This window comes from Haliotis rufescens, unplaced genomic scaffold (assembly GCF_023055435.1).
Source record: "Haliotis rufescens isolate VD_foot unplaced genomic scaffold, xgHalRufe1.0.p SCAF_10, whole genome shotgun sequence".
Classification (NCBI taxonomy): domain Eukaryota; kingdom Metazoa; phylum Mollusca; class Gastropoda; order Lepetellida; family Haliotidae; genus Haliotis; species Haliotis rufescens.
The window spans coordinates 33,913,148-33,940,159 of record NW_025963780.1 but is presented as its reverse complement, the minus strand read 5'-3'; the positions used below and the strand labels follow the sequence as shown (position 1 = coordinate 33,940,159).

The 27,012-nt window shown below is 41.3% G+C and overlaps 1 protein-coding gene across 5 annotated transcripts in view; it reads left to right on the top strand.

Moving 5' to 3' along the window:
* Positions 1 to 25,487, top strand: part of LOC124130999 (potassium voltage-gated channel subfamily H member 6-like) — a 252,621-nt gene extending 227,134 nt beyond the window's left edge. For 3 of the 5 annotated variants that reach the window (XM_046494057.2, XM_046494059.2, XM_046494055.2), the window contains 7 exons: positions 278 to 377; positions 1,104 to 1,139; positions 5,837 to 6,079; positions 8,630 to 8,748; positions 9,142 to 9,341; positions 10,584 to 10,806; positions 19,232 to 25,487. In XM_046494057.2, the coding sequence (XP_046350013.2) occupies positions 278 to 377; positions 1,104 to 1,139; positions 5,837 to 6,079; positions 8,630 to 8,748; positions 9,142 to 9,341; positions 10,584 to 10,806; positions 19,232 to 19,507 (1,197 nt within the window). In that variant the 3' untranslated portion in view covers positions 19,508 to 25,487. The remainder of the gene's footprint in view (positions 1 to 277; positions 378 to 1,103; positions 1,140 to 5,836; positions 6,080 to 8,629; positions 8,749 to 9,141; positions 9,342 to 10,583; positions 10,807 to 19,231) is intronic. The other 2 variants (XM_046494056.2, XM_046494058.2) reach the window with 2 other exon arrangements.
* The last annotated feature ends 1,525 nt before the right edge of the window (positions 25,488 to 27,012 follow it).

The window sequence follows — 27,012 nt, the reverse complement described above, 5'->3', positions numbered from 1 at the left end:
TTCTCCAAAGACAAAAGGAGTTAATTTCATCAAAATCTATGTATCAAGGACAGGGGACATATATTATGCAAAGAATTTCACTTGGACCTGTCGACTTTGCGATTTTCGAGATATTATTGTCAAATTGAGCATCATTAGTTTTATGGATGTTTTTTATCTTAAACACAGTTATCTTGAACACAGTAATCTCAAGATAATTTTGCCTGTATGGCATGTCAGCAGGATGATAATATGATAATAAAGATGTATGGGATCATTTGTGTGAGTATTTTTCCAGGAGGAGCTTGTCGTACGGAGCGATGGAAGGAACAAGACTCGTCACGTAAAACGATGGTGCAGGGCAGCATCTCCATACAGGGCATCAATAGACTCACAAGGTGCGTGGAGCTTACACAATACTCCATTTGTATCAATCAGTCAATGAGTATTATGTTTACTTGTGATGGTATCACTCCTAACATAGGCTTTGTATAGGCTGTGTCTGGTTTCCTTCCATTTGATTTCCAGGCGATGTTACAATTAGTGTATGCGCGAGTCGATAATGTCATCAGTGTACACACAAAACATGTTACAATTAGTGTTCAGATGAAACAATGATCTCATGACTAGTGTACATGCAAAACGGTGATGTCACGATTTGTTTATACACAGAACATGATGTTGCAATTAGTGTACACACAAAATGGTGATGTCATGTGAGTGTACACACAAATGGTGATGTCACAGCCAATGAATGGAATAGGTGTGTCAAGCATTATGTGAAAGAATCATGAATGTTGAAAAAAACAAACCTTGTAATTGAAATAATTCAATGTAAATAAGAGGGGTGGTCGGGTAGCCTAGTGGTTAAAGCGTTTGCTCATCACGCCAAAGACCCGGGTTCGATTCCCGACATGGGTACAATGTGTGAAACCCATTTCTGGTGTCCCCCGCCGTGATATTGCTGGAATATTGCTAAAGTGGCGTAAAACCATACTCACTCAATGCAAATAAGAACATGCAATCATCCCTGAGGCTATTGGAGAAACTACAGATGTTATTGAGTCAGTTATAGGGCATGGAGGAGATTATACATGTATGTTTACATGAAATGTTTATTCCAGGTTTTGACGACGATGTTCCTGTAGTTGCAATGTCAGGTATGTCGTGTATGTAGATGCAGATAGAGATCACATTAAAGGGACACTGTCACAATAGGTTGGCATGGTAACCTGAATAGCTGAGATGTGGAATAAATTTGACAATGTCCCTCTAACAAATGTTTATCTGGGATGAAAATAAATATGAAATTATTCACAACCATGTCAGAATTTGAACGCAATGTAATAGTTGGGGTGTCACAATACACATCCCTTGTATGTACCTATATCTCCAAAGTTATAGCAGTATTCAAAAAGGTGCAACATTATTGTGAGTTGGTCCTTTCTGAAATTATTCTTACATTCTTAGTTATTGAATTGAAAGTTATCCCAGCTGAAAAAAAGGGCTGTATTTGTGTGCATTGGTGTCGTTTCTCTTCTGTGAGCGATGCAGATCTGATATGGCTGCTGTCTCTGTGATATGCATCACAAGCTCCGCCTATTTCAGAATAAATACTGTTATACACATTTCATATCTTACAATGCGTTAATACGAGGTTAGACATGGTTCAGTCCGAGGTCCCAGATTTACATGTCTTTCGTGGTATACTGAAACACTATATGAACTCAGAATTCTAGCATCTTATAGTATATTTGATTGTATAGAATGAGCTGTAACACTGCTAGTGGTGGAGTACTCTCATCTATAAGTCAGCATCTTGTCGTGCCAGGTCTTGAGTTTGATTTCCCACATGAGTAAAATTTGTGGAGCTCATTTCTTATGTCAATGTGATATTTCTGGAATCTTGCCAGAAGCGGTGTAAAACCCTGCTCACTTTCTCAGAAACTAGTTGGGTTTTTAGAAAAAAACATGATGAGAAGTATCCAGTAGACCAAATGTTTAGTTTTAGCAGACACATGCTTCTTATATTATTAACGCTGTAATACGGAACAATTTCTTGTTGTTTCTATGGTTACCTCAGTGTCACAAGACCACTGCTTTTGTCTGTAATCAGTCTTTTCACATGTAAAACCAAGTTAAGAAAATCATTTCATTTGTTCACAAACATAAGCTGTCTGCTCAAAAGTTTTCCCAAAAAGTTTTTTCTTTAACTTTTTAAGCCTTTTGAAATTTGGAATTGCACCAAAGATATACAACATTGTTGTGTCTAGCATTGAATTGGTGATACCTGTGTTTCTATGGTGTTTCAGTGTACATTACTGTTCTGTGTTGTAGCTGCAATGCTAGCCTCTGTTGTGATGAACTGTGGTAGTTCTAGCTTGTGCACTGCTGTATTGTATATATGTGCTCTGTGAACTGCATGAGGTTAGGTTACAAGGAGTTATCCCCCTTTGATTAAGAAGAACTCAGATTACAGTTGCATCTTCCTGAAAGTGTAGTTACTGTGAACTTACAGATCTGTTAAGGATCAATTACTTTCTCACAATCAAAACTATGCAAATTAGGCTTGACTAAGCATGTTATTGTTTTAAGGCTTTAAACTGAGCTGTGCTTAGACAAAAAATTTAAACTTGAAAGCCAAGAGGTTTCTCAATATTTTGTTTTTAAAGAAAACGATGATTAAAAGTACTGTAATTATGAACATAACTGTCAGATTGAATCGAAAACAGTGATCAGTCTCCAGACATTTGCTTTCCCTGTCAAGTGAAAGAGAACATTTTTACAAGAGTGCGAAATCACTTTGGGTTTTCTCATGGGTACACAATGCATTCCTCCAACTTTATCCAGGTATATTTTGAAACAATGTTTCAATGACATTAGGTACATTGCCTCCATGGCAATAGGAACAGTTCTCCACTGGCAATAGGTACAATGTTTCAGTGACATTAGGTACATTGCCTCCAGGGCAATAGGAACAGTTCTTCACTGGCAATAGGTACAATGTTTCAGTGACATTAGGTACATTGCCTCAATGGCAATAGGTACAATGTTTCAGTGACATTAGGTACATTGCCTCAATGGCAATAGGAACAGTTCTCCACTGGCAATAGGTACAATGTTTCAGCGTCAATTGGAATAATGTTTTCATGTCTGTAGGAACAATGTGTAATGGACATGTGAACCTATCTTCAATGGATAAGTTACAGTTATTCATTGTATTAGACACAGTGCTTCACTGTTATAAAGCACAATGCTTCAATGGCAACAGCATGGTGTTTCAATGTGTTAGACACAGTGCTTCAATGTTATTAATCACAGTGTTTCAATGTGTTAGACACAGTTCTTCAATGTTATTAATCACAGTGTTTCAATGTGTTAGATACAGTGTTTTAATGTTATAAGGACAATGCTTCAATTGCAATAGGCACAGTGTTTCAATGTGGTATACAGAATGCTTCAATGTTATAATCACAGTGTTTCAATGTGTAAGACATTATGCTCAATGTTTCAGTATTATTAAGCACTGTGTTTCAATGCCAATAGGCGCAATACTAATTGTGTTTGACACAGTGTTGCAATGTTATTACCGGTATATGCACAATATTTCAATGGCAATAGGTACAGTGGTTTAATGTCTTAGACACAATGCTCCAACATCATTAAACACTATCTGTTTCTCGCTACATGAGGGTTACACTGATGAGACATCAACATTCAGGAGTTAATGCTTGAATTGCACCTCGATTACTTAATGTAATAGGGGGCACGGGTGGCCGTGTCGTCTAAGGCGCCGCGATTTGAGTTGCGTCCCTTGGGCCTATGATTGTGGGTTCGATTCCCGGTTCGCCCCGATTATGTTTCTAGGTTTGTCAGCACCATACCCGTGCTCGTGGGTTTCACCGAAGTGGTAAACGTCTGAGACCTGCATCACTTCGGGCTTTCCTCCCACATTAAGCTGACACGCCGCGATATAACTTGAATACTGTTAAAAGCAGCGTTAAACCTAACTCACTCACTCACTCACTTAATGTAATAGCATGTACAGTGCTTCGTGAACTTGTAACAGTTATTTTGAAATGTATTTCTGCATGTGTCAGGATCTTCTCACAAATATTTTATTCATAGTGTGATCAGAAGTATGAAGCCCAATATGCTGGTGTTCCCCACTATGATATTGCTGGAATAGTGCTAAAAGCTATACTGGATACTTGGATCATTACCTGGGGAGACAACTCTCTGACCTCAAGGCATTGTGTTGGGTTCAAAACTGTTGGCCCACACCACCTGGCTGTGTAGCTGGTCCAAGCCGTATCACATACCTGCAGCCATTATGAATCTGATCATGGAACAGAACACCAACCCACTCACTCACTCACTCACTCACTCACTCACTCACTCACTCACTCACTCACTCACTCACTCACTCACTCACTCACTCACTCACTCACTCACTCACTCACTCACTCATGTAGTAGCTATGGTAGTAGTAGTAATGCCATATGCACATCAGAAATACCGTTACAGTGTTGTACTTGTTGTTGTTTCTCAGTCTTCACTGTCCAGAGTTGTGTCCCTTTGCAGCCAGGGGTCACTGGTTCTGGGTTCAAATCCCAGACTATGCTCCTGTTGGGATCCTTGGTGTTTCTGCACCTGAAGTTCACTAGTATACTTAAGGACAGGCCTAGACAGTAGATTATCATTAACGATCACTGCTGCACCCATGAGTGTACCATATCTGACGTAATAAACGCCAAGGGCGCTCTCAAAATTAGAAATTATAGAATATATTATTAGAATATAATTTTGGTGAGAGAAAAAACAGAGTTGAAAGATCATAAATTTTGTGGTTTATGCTGACAGCCTGAAATGATACAAAAGAAAAGTCTGTGCTTGTTATACACGACAGATATATTTCCGGAATTTAATTACCCACAATTGAGGGTGCTTATAACACTCAAGTGCATATTATACACGAATAAATAAGTGTACATTGATCAATCGGAAGGGGTGCTAATTGGGATTGTTCACTAGCCAATATATTAGCAAATATTGCTATTCACGCTTATTAGAGCAGAGCGCTTATTACCGGTAGGTCAAATACGGTAATTGATAGATCATGATGCCCTGCTGCTTAGACACATGCGCAGACGCTCTTATCAGAGGACTTCTGTTGTAAACAATCTTACACAATGCTTGAATGCTGACAGTTAATCCCTTCGCTTCCCCTCAAACCCACATGATGACATTACACTGATATTTCGAGTATCAGGCTGAGCACAATCAAAATCTACATCATATTGCTTCAGGGGAACAATCAGAAGATAGGTAACAAACTTGGTCAATGAAAATGTGAAAATTGCATGTTCATTTTTATTAACACCTATAGTAAGGGGCCAGCCTTCATATTCTGGTAGGGAGGGTCCTTTGATTTATTTTTTACAAAAATTAATGTTACCAGAAAAGCTGAAGAAATATATGTCCTCAAGTTTTACAACCACAACAAAACAATTCACTGAACATGAGTGTTCTGAACAAAACTATATGGTGCCTTTCAGATAAGGGGTTGGGTTGCCTAGTTAAAGCGTTCACTCGTCATGCCAAAGAACTGGGTTCAATTCCCAACATGGGTACAATGTGCGAAGCCCATTTATTGTGTCCCCCGTCGTGATATTGCTGACATTTGCTAGTATTGACGTAAAACCATACTCTTTCACTCACTCCTTTCATAGAAAATAATTGTATATCTCGAATCACTAACTGAAAAAAACACTCTTACAAAAATTCCCAGGTCTGGTCAGCCCTGAAGTGGAGCTTTGGATACATGTATTATGACACACTGAACTCTGTATTTCAGACGAACCAGGGCACAATTACATTCACCGAGGAGGAAGAACGTTCAGCCATCGTGACGACATGCCACCAGGTGGCTATGACTCCAGTGATGAAGAGATACGCGAGAGTGGTGCCGGAATCCTGGAATTCTCTCCTGCAAAAGCAGGCCAAGATGTCACCCCAGCCAACTTTGACTTTGAGCCAAAGGATGAGAAGAAACGATCTGGAACAGGGCTATCTTCTATTGCAGGTACCGTCAAACAAGGTATCGGTATATATATTCAGATTATCGTAGCTTGTAGGTTTTCCTTCAACTAGGAGTTGCACGTAGGTATTGTTCATATTCGTCTTTATTGCTTCAGTTAGACCACGCCTTTTTTGTCTTTGTTAGGCGGTATAAGTGGAAAAATAAAATGAGAGGTTTTGCGAATACCTGTCAAACCTACATATTCTCTTCCCCCAAAACCAAGAAGTATAAAAGGCATTGTCTCACTGATGTAATATAGGTTGTTATTCCACAACTATATAAAAAATGTTTGGATCATGAATATTTTGGGGGATATTTTTGTGTTCACCCTTCATTACTAAAAAGGACTATCCCCCCAAATAGTAATGATCCCAAACTTTCTTTGTTCAGTATAGTTTTATGCGTTTAGCATTCTTGTCTTCTGTTGAAGCAAGTTATCTCCCTTTTATCTGAGCTAGAAAATGGCTGTTACCATGGCTTTGAAGTACTGGTATGTAATTTGCACATAAAACAGTTCATGCTTTGTAGTTAGTTTGATGCATTTGCACTTTTTGTAGAAACTTAGTCTGATAGAGGTTTGAAGAATTATAACTTTTTTACATTTTCTCTATATAGCCACAAGTATTTTTGTAAATCATTGTGTAAAAATAGTAATCCCACTAATGGTAAAATAATCATGTATTTGTTGTGGATGCTATTATTCCAGTCTCATTAAAATCAGATATTTTACACCAATTCAACACCTCTGACAGTCAGTGTTTGAAATAAAACAAGTTGCCAGGATGCCATCAGGAACCACAGACTTTAGAAACTGCAGAACTCTCCAGGCCATCATTTAAGAAAACTGCTGCTTATTGTGACAAATATAACAAAACAAAAATTCAAAATATACAAGGACCCATACAACTTTGAAACTACGGGCCCGACATGAGATCTTCCTGCCATCAGCCAACAGGCAGACACTTATTTAGAAGACTGCTGACAATTCCTCCATAGGATGTTATGTCATGTGATCTATCTAATGATCCAATCAGAATCAAGGCATTCAGGGCAGACCAAATGATGCCTCGATAACAAACAATATCAACCAGTTCGGAATGGAATTACTTCAGTAGATATTTCATACAGCTTTTGTTTCTAAGCACCATGGCGTCTTCACCCGGTATATTTGTGTTCTGTGTGGGTTTTCTTTTCTTCAAATTAAACTTTCTAAATCATGATGGTAAGGAAATAAAGCATTCATTTTAGGTGAGGTTACATAGCGACGTGTATGCACATGTGTGTGTGACTGGTTAAAGTAGTCCAGACTAATGCCGATTTTATAGTGCTAGCTCACTGAGATACCATGCCGCAGTTTAACATGAATACCCCACTCAGACACAGTGTACTGACTCCAAGCCGACCAGTCCTATTTTAGCCCCTTAATGCAGAGTGCCAGACGGGTAACAACAAGTACCATCGTTTAATGTCTCTGGGTATGATGCCGCCGGGTATCGGACCCCTGACCTTCCTCTCTCCTGGCGGACACTCTGCCAATAGGTCACAGAGGCAGTCCTATTCATTTTAGAAAGCTGCCTTCTGATACGAAGAAGAATCTACTCATCAATCATATAAATTGGGTTGTCAAAGTTTGAACAGGCTTCACATGATACAACCTCCTATGGAGGGTCTCAGATCTTCAAATAGAGAGGTATTGTAACGGAGCAAGAGATCCGATTTTAAATGAGCCTGGTGTTATTCAGACATTATACGACACTTAGTAAGCCTGATTGGGTAACACTACACAGATCTAAAAGAACATACAGTACCGTAGTCTGACGACTAGTCATGACACTAGACAAGTCTATTCTTCACAATGTGAGAATGATTCAATCGACTCGAAGCAAAAGCTAACATTTGATCTCCCTGGTCGAGTTAAAAAAAGAAAAAGTTAATGAATCCACTGACTCAATTGAAATGTAAAGATAAGGTCAAATGAAAAGCTGACCAGAAATGAGTAACATTTAAAAAACCCAATACATTTACTGTCACTATCAATATAAATATTTTATTTATGATGTTATAATATGCATGCATTAAACAGCCAATCCAGCCTGGACCTTGTTGTTTTTTTCCAATTCCTCCCAACCCCAATCTAATTAACATTTTGAGGAAATCACCACAAATATATTTGAAATTATTAAATAATTTTTTTTGCCAAAATATCGGAACCACTACCCTACCCCCTACGCCCCAACCCAACCCAAAATTTCTGGCCCTATTGCAGTTTTGCATCCATTACTTTATATTTCTCTGCTTGTTGATGTTATGAACTTGAACATCTTTCAATAACTGGTCAAAATATTGAAACTTTTCAAAGCAGTCTTTGCCTGCAGGTGGATTTATTGGATGATGTCTTCGCTGCTAGAACTTTACATTTTAATAAGGTCCCTTTTACACTAAAGATGTCAATTTCAAAAATCTTGATTTATGACAAATGGGATGTGTTCATTCTTAGCATCACAAAAACCCATGTATATCTTCACAGGAACCTTGAATTAATGCAAAACATGTGATTGTATTTTTCAGGTGCTCTGTGCAGTGTAAATACGCTTGTTAATGCAATGACCGGGAGATATGACGGGAGCAAGAAGTCATCGGAGACGGCACCGTTACTACAGGAGCAGAGCGCCAGTCCGGAGCCACCGGTGAGACAAACTATCAACTAACTTTGAGTTTATTTTGAATTATTTTGAATAATTATTGGAATTATGAATGTAATGTTAAATGTTTTTCACATTTCTGTCATTTTTATTAGAGTACTTTGGTTATGTATTTGTAATTTAAAGGGAGAGAACTCTGGTACTAGTTGTTATATCAGACTTGGTTACAGACTCTACATCCAATTTATGGGCGGATACAGTCGGGGGGGTGCACACACCCCCCCCCCCCCCCCCCCCCCTTTTTATTTCGAAAAAAATCTTTTTTTCTGTATAAATTACCACCAAAGACAATAAATAGATCTTAAGTGTGCACCCCCCCTTTTCAAAAAAGCTGTATCCGCCCATCCAATCAGTGAGCTTGCTTGTGTTTAATTTCAGCACAAAGTTGCTTCAAGCTCTAGCGTGCCAAAATCCACGTCGAGTATGACACTTCCAGTATCCAGTCCTTCCAGTCTGTCACAGTTCGAGGATGCCGGGCAGCCAATACTTCATCCACAGATAGTCCTTCCCGACGGCTCCCTGCATGCACAACACTCCAGTCCTGCTGAGGTCGAGAAACGCCTCGACGAACTTGCAAAGTAAGGTCAAAGTCAATGACCTTGTACAATAGATCCATATACTTTTGCTGTTGATGTTCATGTTTACATGATGTCAATCACTGGATTGTCTGGTCCAGACTTAATTTTTTCCAGACCGCCGTCATATGGCTGGAATATTGCCAAGTGCGCGTTAATCAACAAACAACAAACTGTGCCATTAAGGTCAAGAAACGCCTCTATGAACTTGCAATGTAAGGTCAAGGTCACTGATGTACTGGTTGGTATGGCTACTCCTCAATCAATCTACATGTTTCTATTGCGTCTGCTTCTTAATCAATATACATGTTTCTATTGCGTCTGCTCCTCAATCAATCCACATGTTTCTACTGCATCTGCTCCTCAGTCAATCCACATGCTTCTATTGCGTCTGCTCCTCAATCAATCCACATGTTTCTATTGCGTCTGCTCCTCAGTCAATCCACATGTTTCTAATGCGTCTGCTTCTTAATCAGTCAACATGTTTCTATTGCGTCTGCTCCTCAATCAATCCACATGTTTCTATTGCATCTGCTCCTTCTCAATCAATCCATATGTTTCTATTGCGTCTGCTCCTCAATCAATCCACATGTTTCTATTGCATCTGCTCCTTCTCAATCAATCCATATGTTTCTATTGCGTCTGCTCCTCAATCAATCCACATGTTTCTATTGCATCTGCTCCTTCTCAATCAATCCATATGTTTCTATTGCATCTGCTCCTCAGTCAATCCATATCTTCTATCGCATCTCCTCTTCCTAAATCCAAATGTTCTATTGTGTCTGCAGTTCAATCAATCCACATGTTTCTATTGCGTCTGCTCCTCAGTCAATCCACGTTTCTAATGCGTCTGCTTCTTAATCAATCCACGTTTCTATCGTGTCTGCTCCTCAATCAATCTACATGTTTCCATTGCGTCTGCTTCTTAATCAATCCACATGTTTCTATTGCGTCTGCTCCTCAATCAATCCACATGTTTCTATTGCATCTGCTCCTCAATCAATCCACAAGTTTCTATTGCATCTGCTCCTTCTCAATCAATCTATATGTTTCTATTGCGTCTGCTCCTCAATCAAGCCACGTTTCTATTGCATCTGCTCCTCAGTCAATCCATATCTTCTATCGCATCTCCTCTTCCTAAATCCATATGTTCTATTGTGTCTGAACTTCAATCAATCCACATGTTTCTATTGCATCTGCTCCTCAATCAATCCATATGTTTATATTATGTCTACTCCTACACAGGCAACTGTCTCGCCTGGAGCACAAGATGAGCTCCGACATCGCATTGATTCTGGACATCCTCCGCCAGCAGGGCAGTAGAACTGTCTCACCGAGCGGCACGGCAGAGATGCCCGAGAACAACCTACCCCCGCCCCCGGACATCTACCCTGCTCCTGACTACGACAGCGGTTTTGAGTTTCCCCCACCCCCAGTTGTGTTCCAGCCACACTCACACCAGGAAGAGGTAAAACTAGCACTAGACCTGTACAGTGTAACCTCATTGATCTCGACAGTACCTTTCCTAGTGAAATTGTTTGGATTCACAGGTTATTGATTCATGGATGTATTGTGAGTGAGTATGGTTTGACGCCGCTTTTAAAGTACTGTCGGAAATGCTAGAAAACTGCTTTTTTCCTGTTAAAAAGGGATAATTTTTTCCACAGACTGTTGTTATTGAAATATCGAATAACTACCAATCGCTCTACCTGTGTTTTGAAGTATTTCAGTCACAAGGAGTCCTATCGACAAGTTTACAGGAGACAAATTCGAACGAAAACATGAAGTTCACATTTATTCTAAGTCCAATGATGGCAGTCTGAAACAGACTGTAGAAATATGCGCATGTGACTCCGTTACAATGATAATAATGAAGTCTTCATAAAACATCTACTCTACATACAAAAATCATTTTGAGAAAATTCTAGATGTGCATCTTCTAAAATGACAAAATGAAGCTGCATTTTTTTGGTTAACATTTCTCCCATGATGCATGTTACATTACACTTGCATAGCAATAACCAAGGTACACGATATGGAATCTGTACTTGGAAATGCATACAAGTTCTTTACACTTTAGAGAGATAGAGGGAAACCATTTATTAATTTAGATAGGGTGAATTACCAAACTACCCAAGCTATGGTATTTTGAATTCATACAATCAAGTCTACGGTATGATAAGAAAACAAAACAGGTATAGGGCGTAAAAGCATTTAGACAGCTTTGATACAGGGTGATTAGGCGTATAGTGTACAAGCTTTATGAGCAGAAGGTAACCCTGACTTGTAGTAGAATTTTGGAGGAATTAAAGATACACTTAATGTTTCCCGGACTGCACTATTGCTCACCACGAGATGGCATTCCGATACACTGTGCGTGGCGATGACCGAGCACTTTTCAGGGGAAAATATTCCATCCTGTCTATGAGGTCACATTATCTCCGAACCATTCATAACTATCACAGTCAGGGCGTCCAGATAATTACCCCGGTGAATCATTCCACTGACCACATGTGGCTATTGGCAGATGGCCAAAAAGCACCCATGGTACCATCAGGTCAAGGAAATCGTGTCATTGTTTTGCACGCTGCAACCAATGATATGGGGCTTATTGATGGATGTTTTCGAGGCTGGTGATTTTCATAAGGAAATTATAGGAGGTGATGTGTTCATAGACTGGTTGGAACTTAAGCTATTGCCCATTTTAAACAACATGAGTGTGATTGTCAGTTAATATAACGTCCGAGATTCAGATACTGTCGCCCAAACCATGAGTAGTCTGAAGGCGACCATTCAGAAATATGGGTTTTTCAGATTAAAAACGATGTTTTATTGGTCTGTTTTCAGTCGTACAAATGGGTATCTCTCATACCCTCACGTCTAGTCGCACGTTTAGAGGAAGCCAGAAGCTGGAATGTAAACATTAAACTTGTTTCCGTCCGGTTGCGCACGCACCTCCCTATGACATGTCACAAATCTCGAAGAATAAGCCATCAAGCAGGACTGGACTGGATTACTTCCCTGTGGGGATGGCTGGGTGGGAACGTACGACTAAAAACAGACCAATAAAACATCGTTTTTAATCTGAAAAACCCATGTTTTAGTCTGTTTTCAGTCGTACAAATGGGTAGAATTCGACGGAACACTGGAAGGAGGGTCGGGAAAATAATCAGGCAGTGACCACTTTCACGTCGAATGTACCAAGTTCCTCACCCCTGTAGTGACAATAGAACATTCGACCAGATGCACGGACGAGACAAGTTGTTTATCACGAACGCACAGCATGGTTAATGCTCTTCGACACACAACTAATTATCGATGCGACAGACAAACTGCACGTGTCAGTTGAACTGCGATCGAAGTGTGGTCGACGAATAGTTTAGTTACAGAGCAACTCGCAGTATACAAGGTAATTAAAATAGCATGGGTAATGCTCATCGACACACAACTAATTATCGATGCGACAGTACAACTGCACACGTCAGTTGAACCCGGATCGAAGTGTGGTCGGCGCATAATTTAGTTACAGAGCAACTCGCAGTATACAAAGTAACTAAAGAATACGAGCAGTATTACAATGTATGGGAAGACGATGCATACACCGAATAACCATAATAAAAAACAGAAGTACTACACGCAACAAAAAACCATACGAATGCGTACATTCACCAACAGCTTTTATTGTAACCTGTTATATGTCACGAAGTGTCGAGCAAAAACTCCAAAGTGAATAAAACACAAATTTACTGTCTTTTCTGAGAGATCTGTTGTGCCACCACGAGTGGACCAAACTGTTTGAGTCCTTCAACATCTTCTGTGGAGATATCTCTAAGATAATGCGAAGCAAACACTGAAGTAGATCTCCAAAAGCAGCCCTCCATAATAGCTTGTAGCGAACAATTACTGTGGAATGCTAATGTTGAAGCGATGGCTCGAACTTCGTGCGGATGAGAGGAGGTGGGAGGTGCGAGTCCTTGCGCCTCGTAAGCTCTGAGAATTACCGCTCTCAACCAAAATGAGAGAGTATTACGTGTAATCTCTTTCTTTGCATTGGTTGAGAGCGGTATGAACAGCCGTCGAAAATGTTGTCGTCGCTGTTCAGAACGCTGCAGGTAAATACGAAACGCACGAACTGGGCACAAGGTGAGATCAGCGTGATCACGAGGGCCCATAATGGCAGACAAGGAAGGAATGTTGAACATTCTCGGATCTTGGCCAGGAAGTTAATTTTTCCCTAAAAAATCCCATCGGAGACCAAGATGGACGTCACAATCCATCGTCGACGTCGAGTGTGGAGGCGTAGATGAAGGAGCTGCTGTACTAGTTGACGGGCCATGGACCCCTGACGTAGTCGTATCCTTCTTGGTCGACGCCGTTGAGGCGAGGACCGCCGCCGTGTCTGGGCTATCAAAGCCGGGTCGATATGAAAGTGAGACGAGGTCGTCGTTCTGTCACTATCTTCACTACGACGCTGAACCCCCAAACTCTCCCTGCGAGAACGTCGCACGTCCCCGTGGGGACGAGGGCTACGATCTCTAACCGTAGAAGTACTACGATCCCCATTGTAGAATAGTTGACGGGCCATGGACCCCTGACGTAGTCGTATCCTTCTTGGTCGACGCCGTCGAGGCGAGGACTGACGCCGTGATCTGGGCTATCAAAGCCGGGTCGATATGAAAGTGAGACGAGGTCGTCGTTCTGTCACTATCTTCACTACGACGCTGAACCCCCAAATTCTCCCTGCGAGAACGTCGCACGTCCCCGTGGGGACGAGAGCTACGATCTCTAACTGTAGAAGTACTACGATCCCCATCGTTGTTATCCTTGCCATGGTTACGCTGATCGAACGTAATCCGACCGACGTCAATGGCATGTATTTCCGTAATTCTCGCAGCCGTAGCCAGCGAGAGAAGGAAAAAACGTTTTCTGAGACAATAAGTCGAACGCGACCTGATCGAGAGGCTCGTAAGCCTGACTAGACAGGATGCGCAGAACGACATCGAGGTCCCAGGCCGGCGGTCGGAATTTACGTGACTGATCTTCAACCATGAAGGCACGTAGAATCTTCTGCAACTCCGGTACGGTAGTGAGCTTGTCGCCCGTAGGAGACGGCACTACTGAAGCCAAAGCTGCCAGATATGTCGAGATCGTCGACCCTTTCAGACGCCGAGATGACCGGAGAGAGACTAGGAACTCCGCCACCTGTGGTGGGGTCGCTACCGCCGGGTTGAAGCCATGAGACCTGGCGAAAATGGAGAAAGTGGTCCACTTGTTATCTTACAGCTTACGAGTGGTAACTCGATGTGCCGACGAGACAAGCGCTGCCGCTTTAGCCGAATAGCCTTTCTTCATTAACGAGGTCTTAAGCAAACCCAGGCGTGAAGCTGGAAGTTCTTTATCCCCGGATGCAAGTCGTCGGTGTGAGGATGTAGAAGGAGGTCGTCTCGATCTGGCAACGGGAACGGTGGTTGAACGATGATCTGAAGAAGTTCCGGGAACCATGTTCTGGCCGGCCAATAAGGCGCGACCAAAAGCAGACGTAGGTTGGCCGTTTGACGAACTTTCACCAGTTGCGATGGTAACAGCACCGTTGGTGGAAACGCGTAAGCGTCTAGACCCCCCACGATATCGCTAGAGCGTCGTGGTCCCATGCCCATGGGTCTGGAACCGGCGACACGAATCGAGGGAGGCGGTTGTTGTACGGGGCAGCAAAGAGATCTACTTGGGGCAACCAGAGTCGATCTGTCAGCAGATGAAAGACTGTCAGATGGATCATCCACTCCGTGGGAGACGGCCTCGATGGTCTCGACAGGGCGTCGGCAATCACATTCTTGGCCCCCCGGATGTGACGGGCGCGTACGCCCATGTCCAAGTCGTCGACGAGGGCGAAGAACCTGAATGTCCGGTCCAGAAGGGCCGCCGACTGAGTTGTTCCCTGTTTGTTGACGCAGAGGACGACTGTGGAGTTGTCCGACTGTATCATCAGCCGTTTCCGACGGAGTCGAAGTTTCCAAAACTCGACCGCCCGAATCACTGCTTCCATCTCGAGGTAGTTGATGTGGAGGACCTTTTCTACTGGCGACTACCGCCCGGCCGCTTGGTCGTCCCCGAAGTGCGCTCCCCAGCCTTCCAATGACGCGTCTACGAATAGGTGTAGTATGAACGGAGGCTCGCTCATAAAGACGCCCTCGCAAACGTTCGACGGCTGGAGCCACCACTCCAAATGACAACGTAGCTGCGCCGGAAGTGGAACCAGGAGATTGGGAAACTCCAGGTGGGGGTACAGCAATCTCTGCAGTGGACGAAGTTGAAGACGACCTCGACGGGTCAAGTCTTGGGCCGATGTCAACAGACCGAGGACTTTCTGTCACGTGTGCACCGACGACGAGGCATGTAGACGTCACGGAACGCTGCTGACAATCTTGTCCCAACGGTCTTGAGGTACCTGGACCAGATTGACTCCCGTCTAGAAGCGTATCCTAATGTACTGTAGAACCCGAGGTGGTACCAAGTCCGACTTTTGAAAGTTGACGATCCACCCGAGGTACCGTAGTAGACTCAGGGTGGTCGCCAACTCACCTTGAAGGGCTACTGTAAACTGGTGAGCTTGGAGCCCGACGTCTAGGTAGAAGGCGACCCTGATCGCCTGCCGATGGAGCCATTCTACGACCGTCTTCATGATCCGTGTGAAAAAGCACGGGGCCGTAGAAATTCCAATCGGGAGGGCCGCCCACTGGTAATGAATACCTTGGCATTCGAATCGGAGGTACTTCTGGAACTCGGAAGCTATTGGTACATGTAGATACGCGTCCTGAAGGTCTAACGAGACGAGGAAGTCGTTCGGTAATATCATCCGACGCAGAGAGCTGAGGGATGTCAAGTTGAATGTGTCGGGTGGTTGGAGGTATGTTGCGTTGAGGAAAACCCACTTGTGGGCATAGTGACGAAGTCGCCCCCCTACCGGTAGCTCGTCTAAAGGTAGTGTCACCGGGGGAGACTCTAACCACGGCGACGGCGGGGGAAGGGACCTCACTTCCTCCCCCGCTGGTACTTTCCCCCTCTGGGAAACTTGGAAAAGGAGACCTGGCGACCTTTCCTGTCGGAACCTCCCTTGCGGGACGGCTGTCGAGGCACGTCCCTACGGAAAGCCCGTTGCACATTCTCGTTTCGGTAACGTCGTCGTGGGGCGTTCGAAACCGGTGGCCGTCTGGACAGGTTGGGTGAAGCCGAAATGATGATGTCACGCTCGGCTTCCCTGGAGTACTTGTCCAGAACGTCGTTGGTACGACCGTCGAACAACTGTTGCGATGTCCACGGGGCCCGTAAGAGTGACCTGCCATGACGATCAGGTAGGTCAGTGCAGTCGATGTAACCATGGCGACGCGCCGTAGTAATCTGGCCCGATACATATCGGGACTGGGCGAGGACGTCCTAGATCCACCGTTGCATACAGGTGAGGACCGATGGCACCGTCCTGTCGTCCTCGTCCTGGGGTTCTTTCGCCGCAAAGTACACTGAGAGGGCCTTGATCGCTGTCGACAGCATAGCAAGCGTTTGCAGCTGGTGACGAACAGCAGTGCCCATGGATTCCAAATGTGGAGGGTGCTGGTCTCTTGAAGAGCAGCCCCCAGTCCAAATCCCTAGTCATGGGTGACGAAAACGGCATGCCATAGATCGGGTAACGAGATCGACCAGGCGGCTTGCAGAAGCTCTGCCCAGGCAGAGCAGAGCCAAAGTTCTGGTCCATATCGTGAGCCATGGCTCTGAAGACATCGGGAGGAGAAAACTGAAGAGACTGCGGTGTATCCGAATCGTACATTCGACGACCACGATGACGATGGACACCCTCGTGTCGTGTACTGTCTCACGAAGAGGCACTCATCCTGTCGTCCCAACTTGAACGGGAACGACTTCTGTGTCCACTGTCGTCCCGCACGACGTCCCTATCGTCGTTGGTAGAACGAGATGCGGACCGACTGGGGACCGTAGTCCCCTCATGGTCCTCGTCACCACCCGGTCCCGTCGTAACGGGGGAGGCTGAGTGACGCTCTCGATCAACCGAATGACGAAGACCAGTCGTGCGGGTAGTATCATCAGCAGGCGAACGGTCACGTGTCGAAAGCTGAAGTTGACTGAGGCGGGTCTTTTTCAACTGATTTCTGAGGTGTGGTCGACTCGCCACCCCCAGGGCCTGATGCGGAGGGTGCAGAGTCCAAGGATCCAACCGATGACCATATCCGCTTGTAGCGCTGGTCAGCGGCCTGCTTCGCCAACGCACGAAGATACAAGTTAAAGTTTATTGAAGACAAGTTCTCACATTTTTTACAACGTTTATTCCACGAATACGTTGAAAACCCGTCCTTAATGATGCAGGAAGGACAATACTTGTGAGGGTCTACTTTAGACAGTTTTCGTTGACACGAGGCACAAATGCCCGACATATTGCCACGTGTAGAATCACTGTCAAACAGCGAAACACGCGTTGAACACAAACAATGGATTACCCAGGATTACATTCCAGGAGTCTACAGGTAAGACATATTATGACTTTATTAGAACAACTGTAGATAAGCGATAAGTACTAGTAGAATACAAACTAGCAGTCTACCGCGAAAGACTTTCTCGAGCGACCAGCGCAGAGGCGCGCTGAGATATTTGTGGCATGTCATAGGGAGGTGCGTGCGCAACCGGACGGAAACAAGTTTAATGTTTACATTCCAGCTTCTGGCTTCCTCTAAACGTGCGACTTGACGTGAGGGTATGAGAGATACCCATTTGTACGACTGAAAACAGACTAAAACATATGACATTGGTCGACTTCAGACCATATGAAATGAAAGTTCAACTCATGGAGAAAATTCGTCTGAATAAGAAACTAGTAAAGTACAAGACATATGTGCTGGCGGCACAACACGGTTACGTTGTCTTACGTACGGCAGTCAGACATTGTGAGCTCAACCCTGTTGTGTCTATCTTGGCTAAATGTACAGGGTTCGTGGCAAGACATAACAACATTCAAAAGTACAGATTCATATACTTCATCAGCGGAGATAAATGCTACCTCAAGAAACCATCTGTAGAACAACAAATACTTCTGGATTCCAAAACCGCAACCTTCTAAAACTCATCCCGTTTCATAGCTCTTAGGGGCGGTCGGGTAGCCTAGTGGTTAAAGTAGTTGGTCACGCCGAAGACCCGGGTTCGATTCCCGACATGGGTACAATGTGTGAAGCCCATTTCTGGTGTCCCCCGGCGTGATATTGCTGGAATATTGCTAAAAGCGGCGTAAAACCATACTCACTCACTCACTCACTCATAGTTCTTAACTGGTCCGTCATGTTTCCAAGCAAATATAATGCAGTACATATCCTAAATTGCTACCTCATCAATGCATGTCAATGAAGTACAATAACAGCAATATTTTAGTCTACCCGACCACCCCATCATGTTTATATGGACCATCCCAACAAGAACATAGCATGGTTTCTGGACCAAACAGTTCCACTGTAACCTGATCCTGATCCTGATACTGATCCTGATCCGGAAGAGGTCAGAATGAAGGATACTTTACAAAAGTGATGTAGTCGGAATCACACGATGGACTCTTGATTATGGAAATGGTTTTGTCAATTTTATTCAATTTCAAACCCTTACAGAAGAGATGGGAGAGTTTCGATAACATTGACAACATTACAAAGGGCTTGCTATTCTTAGTACTGGAGTTACAGATCAGTTGGGCCATAATCTGTGTTCTTTGGTGCTCTTTGATGCTGGTTCTCTTGCTTTGTGATTGACAACTAATTTCAGAGAGAGCTGTACATAACTAATTTTGAAAATGTTGTGAAAGTTACCTTTATAAAAAGTTTAATTCAACACTTTTAACTTTTTTTCAGGGCGGAGTTGGTCCCCCTTCTTCAGGTGACTGGCAACGCACAGAACCCCCTTATACCCATCATTCCACTTTCAAACCTCCAAGCCAATCAGATTCAATACCTGCATCTGCCAGCCAAGCAGATCCAACAACAGATCCCAACCAATCAGGTCTTTCATCCGCCATAGCCAACCAGTCCGAGGCTGAGATACCCGAAGTCAAGCTGCCCCCGTCACCACGGCAACAGAGACAGTTGGGTGAGACGGAGGGCCTGGACGTGAGAAACACGAACGTTTGATAGTAACCTCTCGAGGGCAGCACACTCTGTTGGTGATATGGAGGCAGATATGTGTTCTGGCAGACAATAGTGGGGAGGTGTCACTAGGGAATAACATGAGTGGTATGTCTAGCAGAGACCAATGGAACAGTTTATACAAATGTTGTGTGGAAATGGCAAATGAGAGGACCAGTTTGGATGTTCAAATAGAGATTGCAGTTTTAGCAAGAACCTTGTTGATTATGAAGAACAGCATTCTGGGAAAGGATTGAAAAGGAATGTCAATTGTTTCTACATAATTTGCCAAGTTAATTTTGTGTTAAAGGAAGGTTTCGGAACTGCTTCAATCTTCTCGGGAGCAAGACTGGACAGAGAGCAAGAAAACTGAAACTGAGAACACTTGGTTGAAATTACTGCCAAGGCTGTTGTGTGTTTCTATGTGATTTGTGTGATATCTACATGCAAATACTGACTGCACTGTACATGATACAAGTATGTGTTGAAAGAATTCTCTGTTGCTGTGTTCTTCACGCCAAGATACGATGTATATTCAATAGTGGTGAATAACTCTTCATAATGCATAGACAAGTGAATAACTCTTCTTAATGCATTGCCAAGTGAATAACTCTTCTTAATGCATAGACAGGCAAATAAAACTTCAAAGTGCAAATAGACATGTGAATAACTCTATAATACATAGATAAGTGAATAACTCTTCATAACACTTAGACAAGTGAATAGCTCTTCTTAATGCTCAGACAAGTGAATATCTCTTCTTAATGCATAGACAAGTGAATAACTCTTCTTAATGCATAGACAAGTGAATATCTCTTCTTAATGCTCAGACAAATGAAAAACTCTTCTTAATGCTCAGATAAGTGAATAACTCTTCTTAACGCATAGACAAGTAAATAACTCTTTATGATGCATAGCCATGACACTCTACATCTGTGTATATTTCATAGATCATGAATGTTGCTATGATATGTGTCAGAGATTCTGCTGTCAACATTTATATAACAAGATACTGCATCTGTTGAATGAGACTTCTTACACAGTCAGTACTTCCATTGTTATGCAGATCCCATTGGAATTATATATGGTCATTTAATAGGTTTACCATTATTGAAAAAACGTTTGCATTTTTTTACGTCTGTTTTCATCATTCTACAAATGTTGGATCTTTTTTTAATATGTTGTCTTTCTAAAAAGTCAAATTTGATTCTTAGTTTTGTGAAATTGTTTTTGTTGACAGTAATACCTCCAGTGCCAAAGAGTGAAGCTTTATGTTTTGTTAGTTTTCCAGTAATATGAGTAAGATGTCTGAATTTCCTCAAAATAACCCTAAAAACAATGACATCCACCTATGACTGGGTGCGCCACAGTATTACACTTGACATTACGATACACAGTTCCCTTCCTTCTATATAAATACATTTTATCCACAAAGTTATTTAATTATCTGTATCAGATTTTCAAAAAAAATATAGTGTTGTATATTCTGTTTTTTGGCATGTCCATATGACTAAATTTGACATAAAAAAACAGCTTCTATGTTAATTATTTTGTTATTTCAAGAAACAAATTTGTGTATTGTGAAAAAAGGTTCTGTGGTGATTCAGTAATTGAGAAATCATAAAGGGGTAAGTTGAGTCTACTCCTGAAAGAAACAAATTTTAGTGATTTCTCTGACTTAAACCTTGTTATGACTGATACCCTGGTATATAATTTCTCTATAATTTTACATAATGAGGTATATTTGCATAAGTTTTACTTGCAGAAAATGCATGCTGAGAATGCATGCTGCAACAACAATGGCGGGACATTATTGTTAGTTATTCAATCCTTCATATATACTTCCCATGGGATTTTGAAGTGGTAATTATGCCTGTATAACACCCGACTGTGACTGTGACATATAATAACAGTCATGAACATTGCAGTGATAACAGGAACGCATTGCCATCGACCAATAACGAAGTCATCTTGTGTGTTCCATATTCCTAATATCAGCGAGACAAGACTTTGCAGATGAAAACCCTCAATTGGGGCCAGGATGGTTTGATATCAGCCCCAAGCAAGGATTTTCTATCGCCAGATTCTAGTCCCACTTAACAATGAGTTGTGAACAGCCGTTTACTCTTCTTCAATGTGTGATATTACCATGTGTGACATGTACTCGTAGTTGCCATTTATTGTACTGAAATGTCCGCCAACTTCAGGTAGTTTCATTCGTCATGTACCGTACCCAATGTGAGATCTCATGAATGTAACAGGTGGAAGTCCATTGTTTAGGTTGGAGGATTCGAGGAGCAAGACAGTTCATCCCTGACATGCAGTGTATAATAGGAATGGTTAGGGACCGGTCACTTATTACAGGGATGGTGGCAGAAGTTTTTGAAGCACTATGTACAGAAAATAACTACCCTTGCCTGATGCTTGTCATAGTTTTGTATGACCTCCCCATGTACTTGTAAGTTTATTTACAACCCTCCCTGAAAAGACAAAATGCAAAAGCACTTTATGTTTTTTCATAAAATGTCAATGTCTTCACGAACCTCCCAAATAAGTGTAATAATCTTTTATACCCTCCCCTCGAGACTGTCCTATTTTGTGTTACCCCTACCCTATAATAAATGACCAGTCCCTTAAATGCAAATAAGCGGTGATAACTAGGACATAGAATAACTTAATACCTAGCAAGAGTATTTTCAATTTACAGCTATATTGATAAATGGACCATGGTCATGATAGCAATCTTGTTCCTGCTACGCTAGGGACTTGTGTAGGCCTTCTGTTTAGAAATGTTGACATGAAGCCATTTTGATGTTGTTTATATAAGAATACCTTGAAACAATGAATATAGTTTGAGTGAAATTCTAGTCCACAGGGCATTTGGTTTGTTTTTCATTTGTTGCTTTCAACACTTTTTCTACTATATTAGGAATATATTGTTCAGACTCTAGTCATGAGGGGCGGTCGGATAGCCTAGTGGTTAAAGTGTTCGCGCGTCACGCCCAAGACCCGGGTTCGATTCCCGACATGGGTACAATGTGTGAAGCCCATTTCTGGTGTCTCCCGCAATGATATTGCTGGAATATTGCTAAAAGCGGCGTAAAACCATACTCACTCATTCACTCTAGTCATGAGAGGCATCCTTGGATATTGTAAATTGTTGCAAAATCTTAAATTCATGTTTGGGGGTTCATATGGCATAAGGAACTGAATTGTTAGACCTTATGTGTTTAAGGACAGATCTAGCAAACTACTTTAAGACCAACACCTGATTCTTGATATCATTGGTAGATTATGATGTAATAAAGTTTGGGACTGGCTATTTGATATTGTGGATGGGAGTGGTGATTCAGCTGGGATATTGACACACAAATTTGATGTACTGTGTTATGAAAAAAATATGTTTGTCTAGCTTCATCTTTAAGAGAAAACAATCTTGTAGTAGTGATAAAAAATCCTTGAACCATTCGGGAGCCTGGGTCCGAGACAAGTTCATTGTTTTACTATCAGGGCTCGATTTAGCTATATTATAACATCCATCGGTGCAAGCTATTATTGAAAAATGCAACCTAATATTTATTTCTACATGCACTAAGTGGATGTAACAAAAATCATATTCTTGTCTTGTCTAACCATTTCTTGGCCACACAACATTGATTGTTGAACACATTCAGTACCTCTAAGGTTTATTTACCATATTACATAACTAATCCTTTTTAATTACTTAGGCCACACTTTGTTAATTTTACATTTCACAGATTTATTCCAGCTTTTCCACTCAAGGTCGGTAGAAATAAAAATAAATAGCTATGGCATTTATTATTTATTTATTTATTAATTATTTATTTATTTGTTTATTTATTTATATGGAAATGATTCTGCCTGAAATCAACTGCAGCTGGCTTCTTAAATCACTGATAGTGATGTAGACATGGAATTCTTATATAACATATTTTATAAGGGTCTATTAACTAGCTGGAGACATAATAAAAATCATTATTTTTATGTTTAATTTACATCTTTCCCGGCTGCTTTTTAGTTGGGGCAGCGGGCCATTGAAACGAAAAATAAGAAATGTGTGGCCTTACACTAGTTCATGCATCTCTGTTTCAACTTTGATAAATTTATAGGACCAGGGTGCTTCCTGGTTTTTGCTGGTGCAACTATCTTTTCATATCAACAAGCACCTGGTGCAAGTTAATCAAGTTCCTTAAATCGAGCCTTGACTTTATTTTAACAGGTGCTTGTGCTCTGGAGTGTGGCATGTCATACACCTGTGTTTAAGACCAAGAAACCATAAAGTTAGGAATAATAGCTGGAATAAGACGATGAATTATCAAAATAATTTCAGTTACCGGTATGCATATTTCTATCGATATTTAGACAATAGAACTTGAATCTAATACTCAAATTCTATGCTAAAACATAAAGTTAACAATTGTTGTTTTTAAGATGTAACTTGTGTTCTAAAATATTTGTGTTCATCGACATTCTGAAATATATGCTCCTATGCCACTTGCACTGATGAGTTCAGGGGGGATAACTCATGTGTCATCACCCTATGGTACAGTCCACTTCGACAAGCTTTGCCGGCAGCACAAGATTCTTCATAAATCTTATGTAATTGCTATTTGTTTTCTGGGATAATTTTATTTGAATTGGCTGATCCGTCAGTGCAATTGGCATGGATAATTATGTGGATTTTAGTGGAGCTTTAACTTGTAGACTATTGGCCTATCCTACTAGCAACGCAACAAGGCAGATCACGAGTACACAACGCAAAGAAACAATGGCACACCTTATTTTCAGAGGATTTATGTATAGTGAGCAATACCTCATATGTATATATAACCATTTGTACATTGTAAATTATGACAGCTTTTATTTTCAATTATGTGATATATTTCATTTTTACATAAGACTGTTTCTTTACTATTAAAGTTGTTCATTGTTCCTTTGTCCATGCCAAATGTATGTCAGGAGTTGTTTCCCTTGACAGTTTGTTACTGGTAGTTATCCCCCTTGGTAGGTTTTCATATTTGAATAGGGTTTTGTTTATAACTGTATTTATATGAATATCCCACATTCTGTCAACTTGTTTTAAAGTTTATGGATTTCCTAGTCAAAATAATTTTGCCAAATTAGTTTTAGTTGCTGTAAAATGAAGTCGGAACTCTTAGGGTATTGTATTCACCAGTGTTCTTCATGTTTCAAATGTATTCTGGGTGGCTCAGCCGTCTCAGGAACCACAACTTGATTACACTGGGATTTCCTGCTATGTTAGGCTGACATGTCGTGGTATAACTGAAATACTGTTCTAACTGGTGTTAAACCCAACTCACTCACTCACTCACTCAAATGTATTCCCACCATTACAAATTCAATTGTAAATTTCATTGTAAAAATACACAATCTAATTATCAGCACCTAGTATTAAAATCATTCATCATCTCATGACATTTTCTGGCACAAGTTTTTTGACATACACATTTAATTAACTTGTCCAAGAATGGAAAAGTGCAATAATATTATTTATTGGTTGACATTTCCTTAAATATCACCTCAGCAATATTTACATTTATAAACATGTATTTATATAATAAAGTGACTTTATTGTTCTTGTTAAATTATATAATGTATAAGATAGTAGCCCTGTTATTAAATTTTCATGGTGGCAGATATTTATATACTGTGACTTTGTGTCTAAACTGGCATCTCCATGATGAATGTGTGAATGAACCTCAGATGCGATGAAATACACTCTTCATGAACTGGAATTAAACTGTTTACCTTTATACGATCATATTCCCTCAGCCTGCACTCTTTTCAAATCGGTAATGGTGCCAGTTTGGACAGAAAACAATCTCAATAAAATCAGACCGCAAAACAAAGATCTTAGGACATCCCATTAGGGATCACGTCAGAACGACCTTTCATCCGACCAATCAGAGTATCGCTTACCAGATTATGAATGTGACAGTTGGAATGTGATTTCTAATCATGCAACCTCGAAAACTTTAACTCCAAATGATAGTTACGGGTTTAACGACTGAATCCATACAATCTAAACCATCTATTAGCCATTCCAGAATGTTCTTTTCTTCAGGTTTCAAATTTGTAATAGAGAATTTGTCAAAATATGTTTCGAAGCGTAGTCACCAAATTGAAATTAGTGCGGTAAAGCACGAGAAAGCTGCCTTCTGATTGGTTATTCCATTGGTCGGTCAAAGTTCGCGCAAGGTCGGTCTGACGTGACCCGTAATGGGATGTCCTCAGATCTTTCTTTAGCGATAGCGAGAACTAAGATCTGATTTTAATGAGATTGGACAGAAAACAGTGTATGAAACAGCGCTGAAATCACTGGTTTTCCCATATTGGCCTCGACATTCATTGTGTTACACAAACACTGATGGTATTCCACTTGTGTACTTTGTGCAGGGAACAGGAGAAATGTCTGCTCCATCTTGCAATACAATGCAAGGCCCCCGTGTCAAGGAACTCATCTGACTTTGATATTGTCCTTCAATGGTCACTAGGCCTTAAAGTTCTTTTTATTTTGTTTACGATATCAACCCCAAAAATAAATCCTGAAATTAGAAGAAGAAATGACTTGTGACAATTTTGATTACATTTAGGTGAAATAAAAAACATCAGATTTTATCACCACTATACACTGTAGGTGGTGAATACTATGTGTAAAAAAAATTATTTTGAAAAAATACAACAATTAATATCGTTTGGTGTCTTACCATGTTAAAACTTGTTTGTTTTTCATTCATTAGTACCAGTACTAAACAGGAAAGCGAACATATATATATAAAAAAAATTCCGACCACCACTGCTGGATTAAAGGCCCAAAATTTGGTTAACTAACTAATGAAAAAAAGGCTCTACAGTGATATCCTGTTAGTCTGGACCCTGTTAAACTAGAAACCCTGAACTGTTCCTGCTGTGAACATCACTACTTACCAATGATGTTCGCTGTGGTCTTAACCTTGTTATGGTTGAAAACATCAGGATATTTTTATATAGTAATGTGTAGTTTTCTATGAGGAATAAATGTGCAAAACTTTTCTTCAATTGTCCCTTGTTTGATGAAGCACCGACTGTTTGAAATTGTCCACCCTCTTTATAGCGCCTTATGCCAAAACAATTCAGCAGGTTTAAGGTTAATGCAGACCAAGACTGAGACTAGCGTAACAGGGTTTCTCTGTACTGACACCTATATTAGGTGTCAGAGGGTACCTGTTGGTTAGAAGCAAGTACAAAGGGGATTGTGTGGTCATAGTAATGGGTCAGTGTAGATAGCAGTTTCTCTTTTATGTCCTATGATTTAGTACTCTTGAGAACTACTATCAGCCTCTCCCTCCACATCGAGCTGATACTATCATTACTGAAATACTGTTCAAAGTGGCGCTAGACCCAACTCTCTGTCCCTATCTCAGTGCCATAAAAGACTTGGCGCCAATCTGGCTGTGATAATCAAATCTAAAAACACTGTATAATAATTA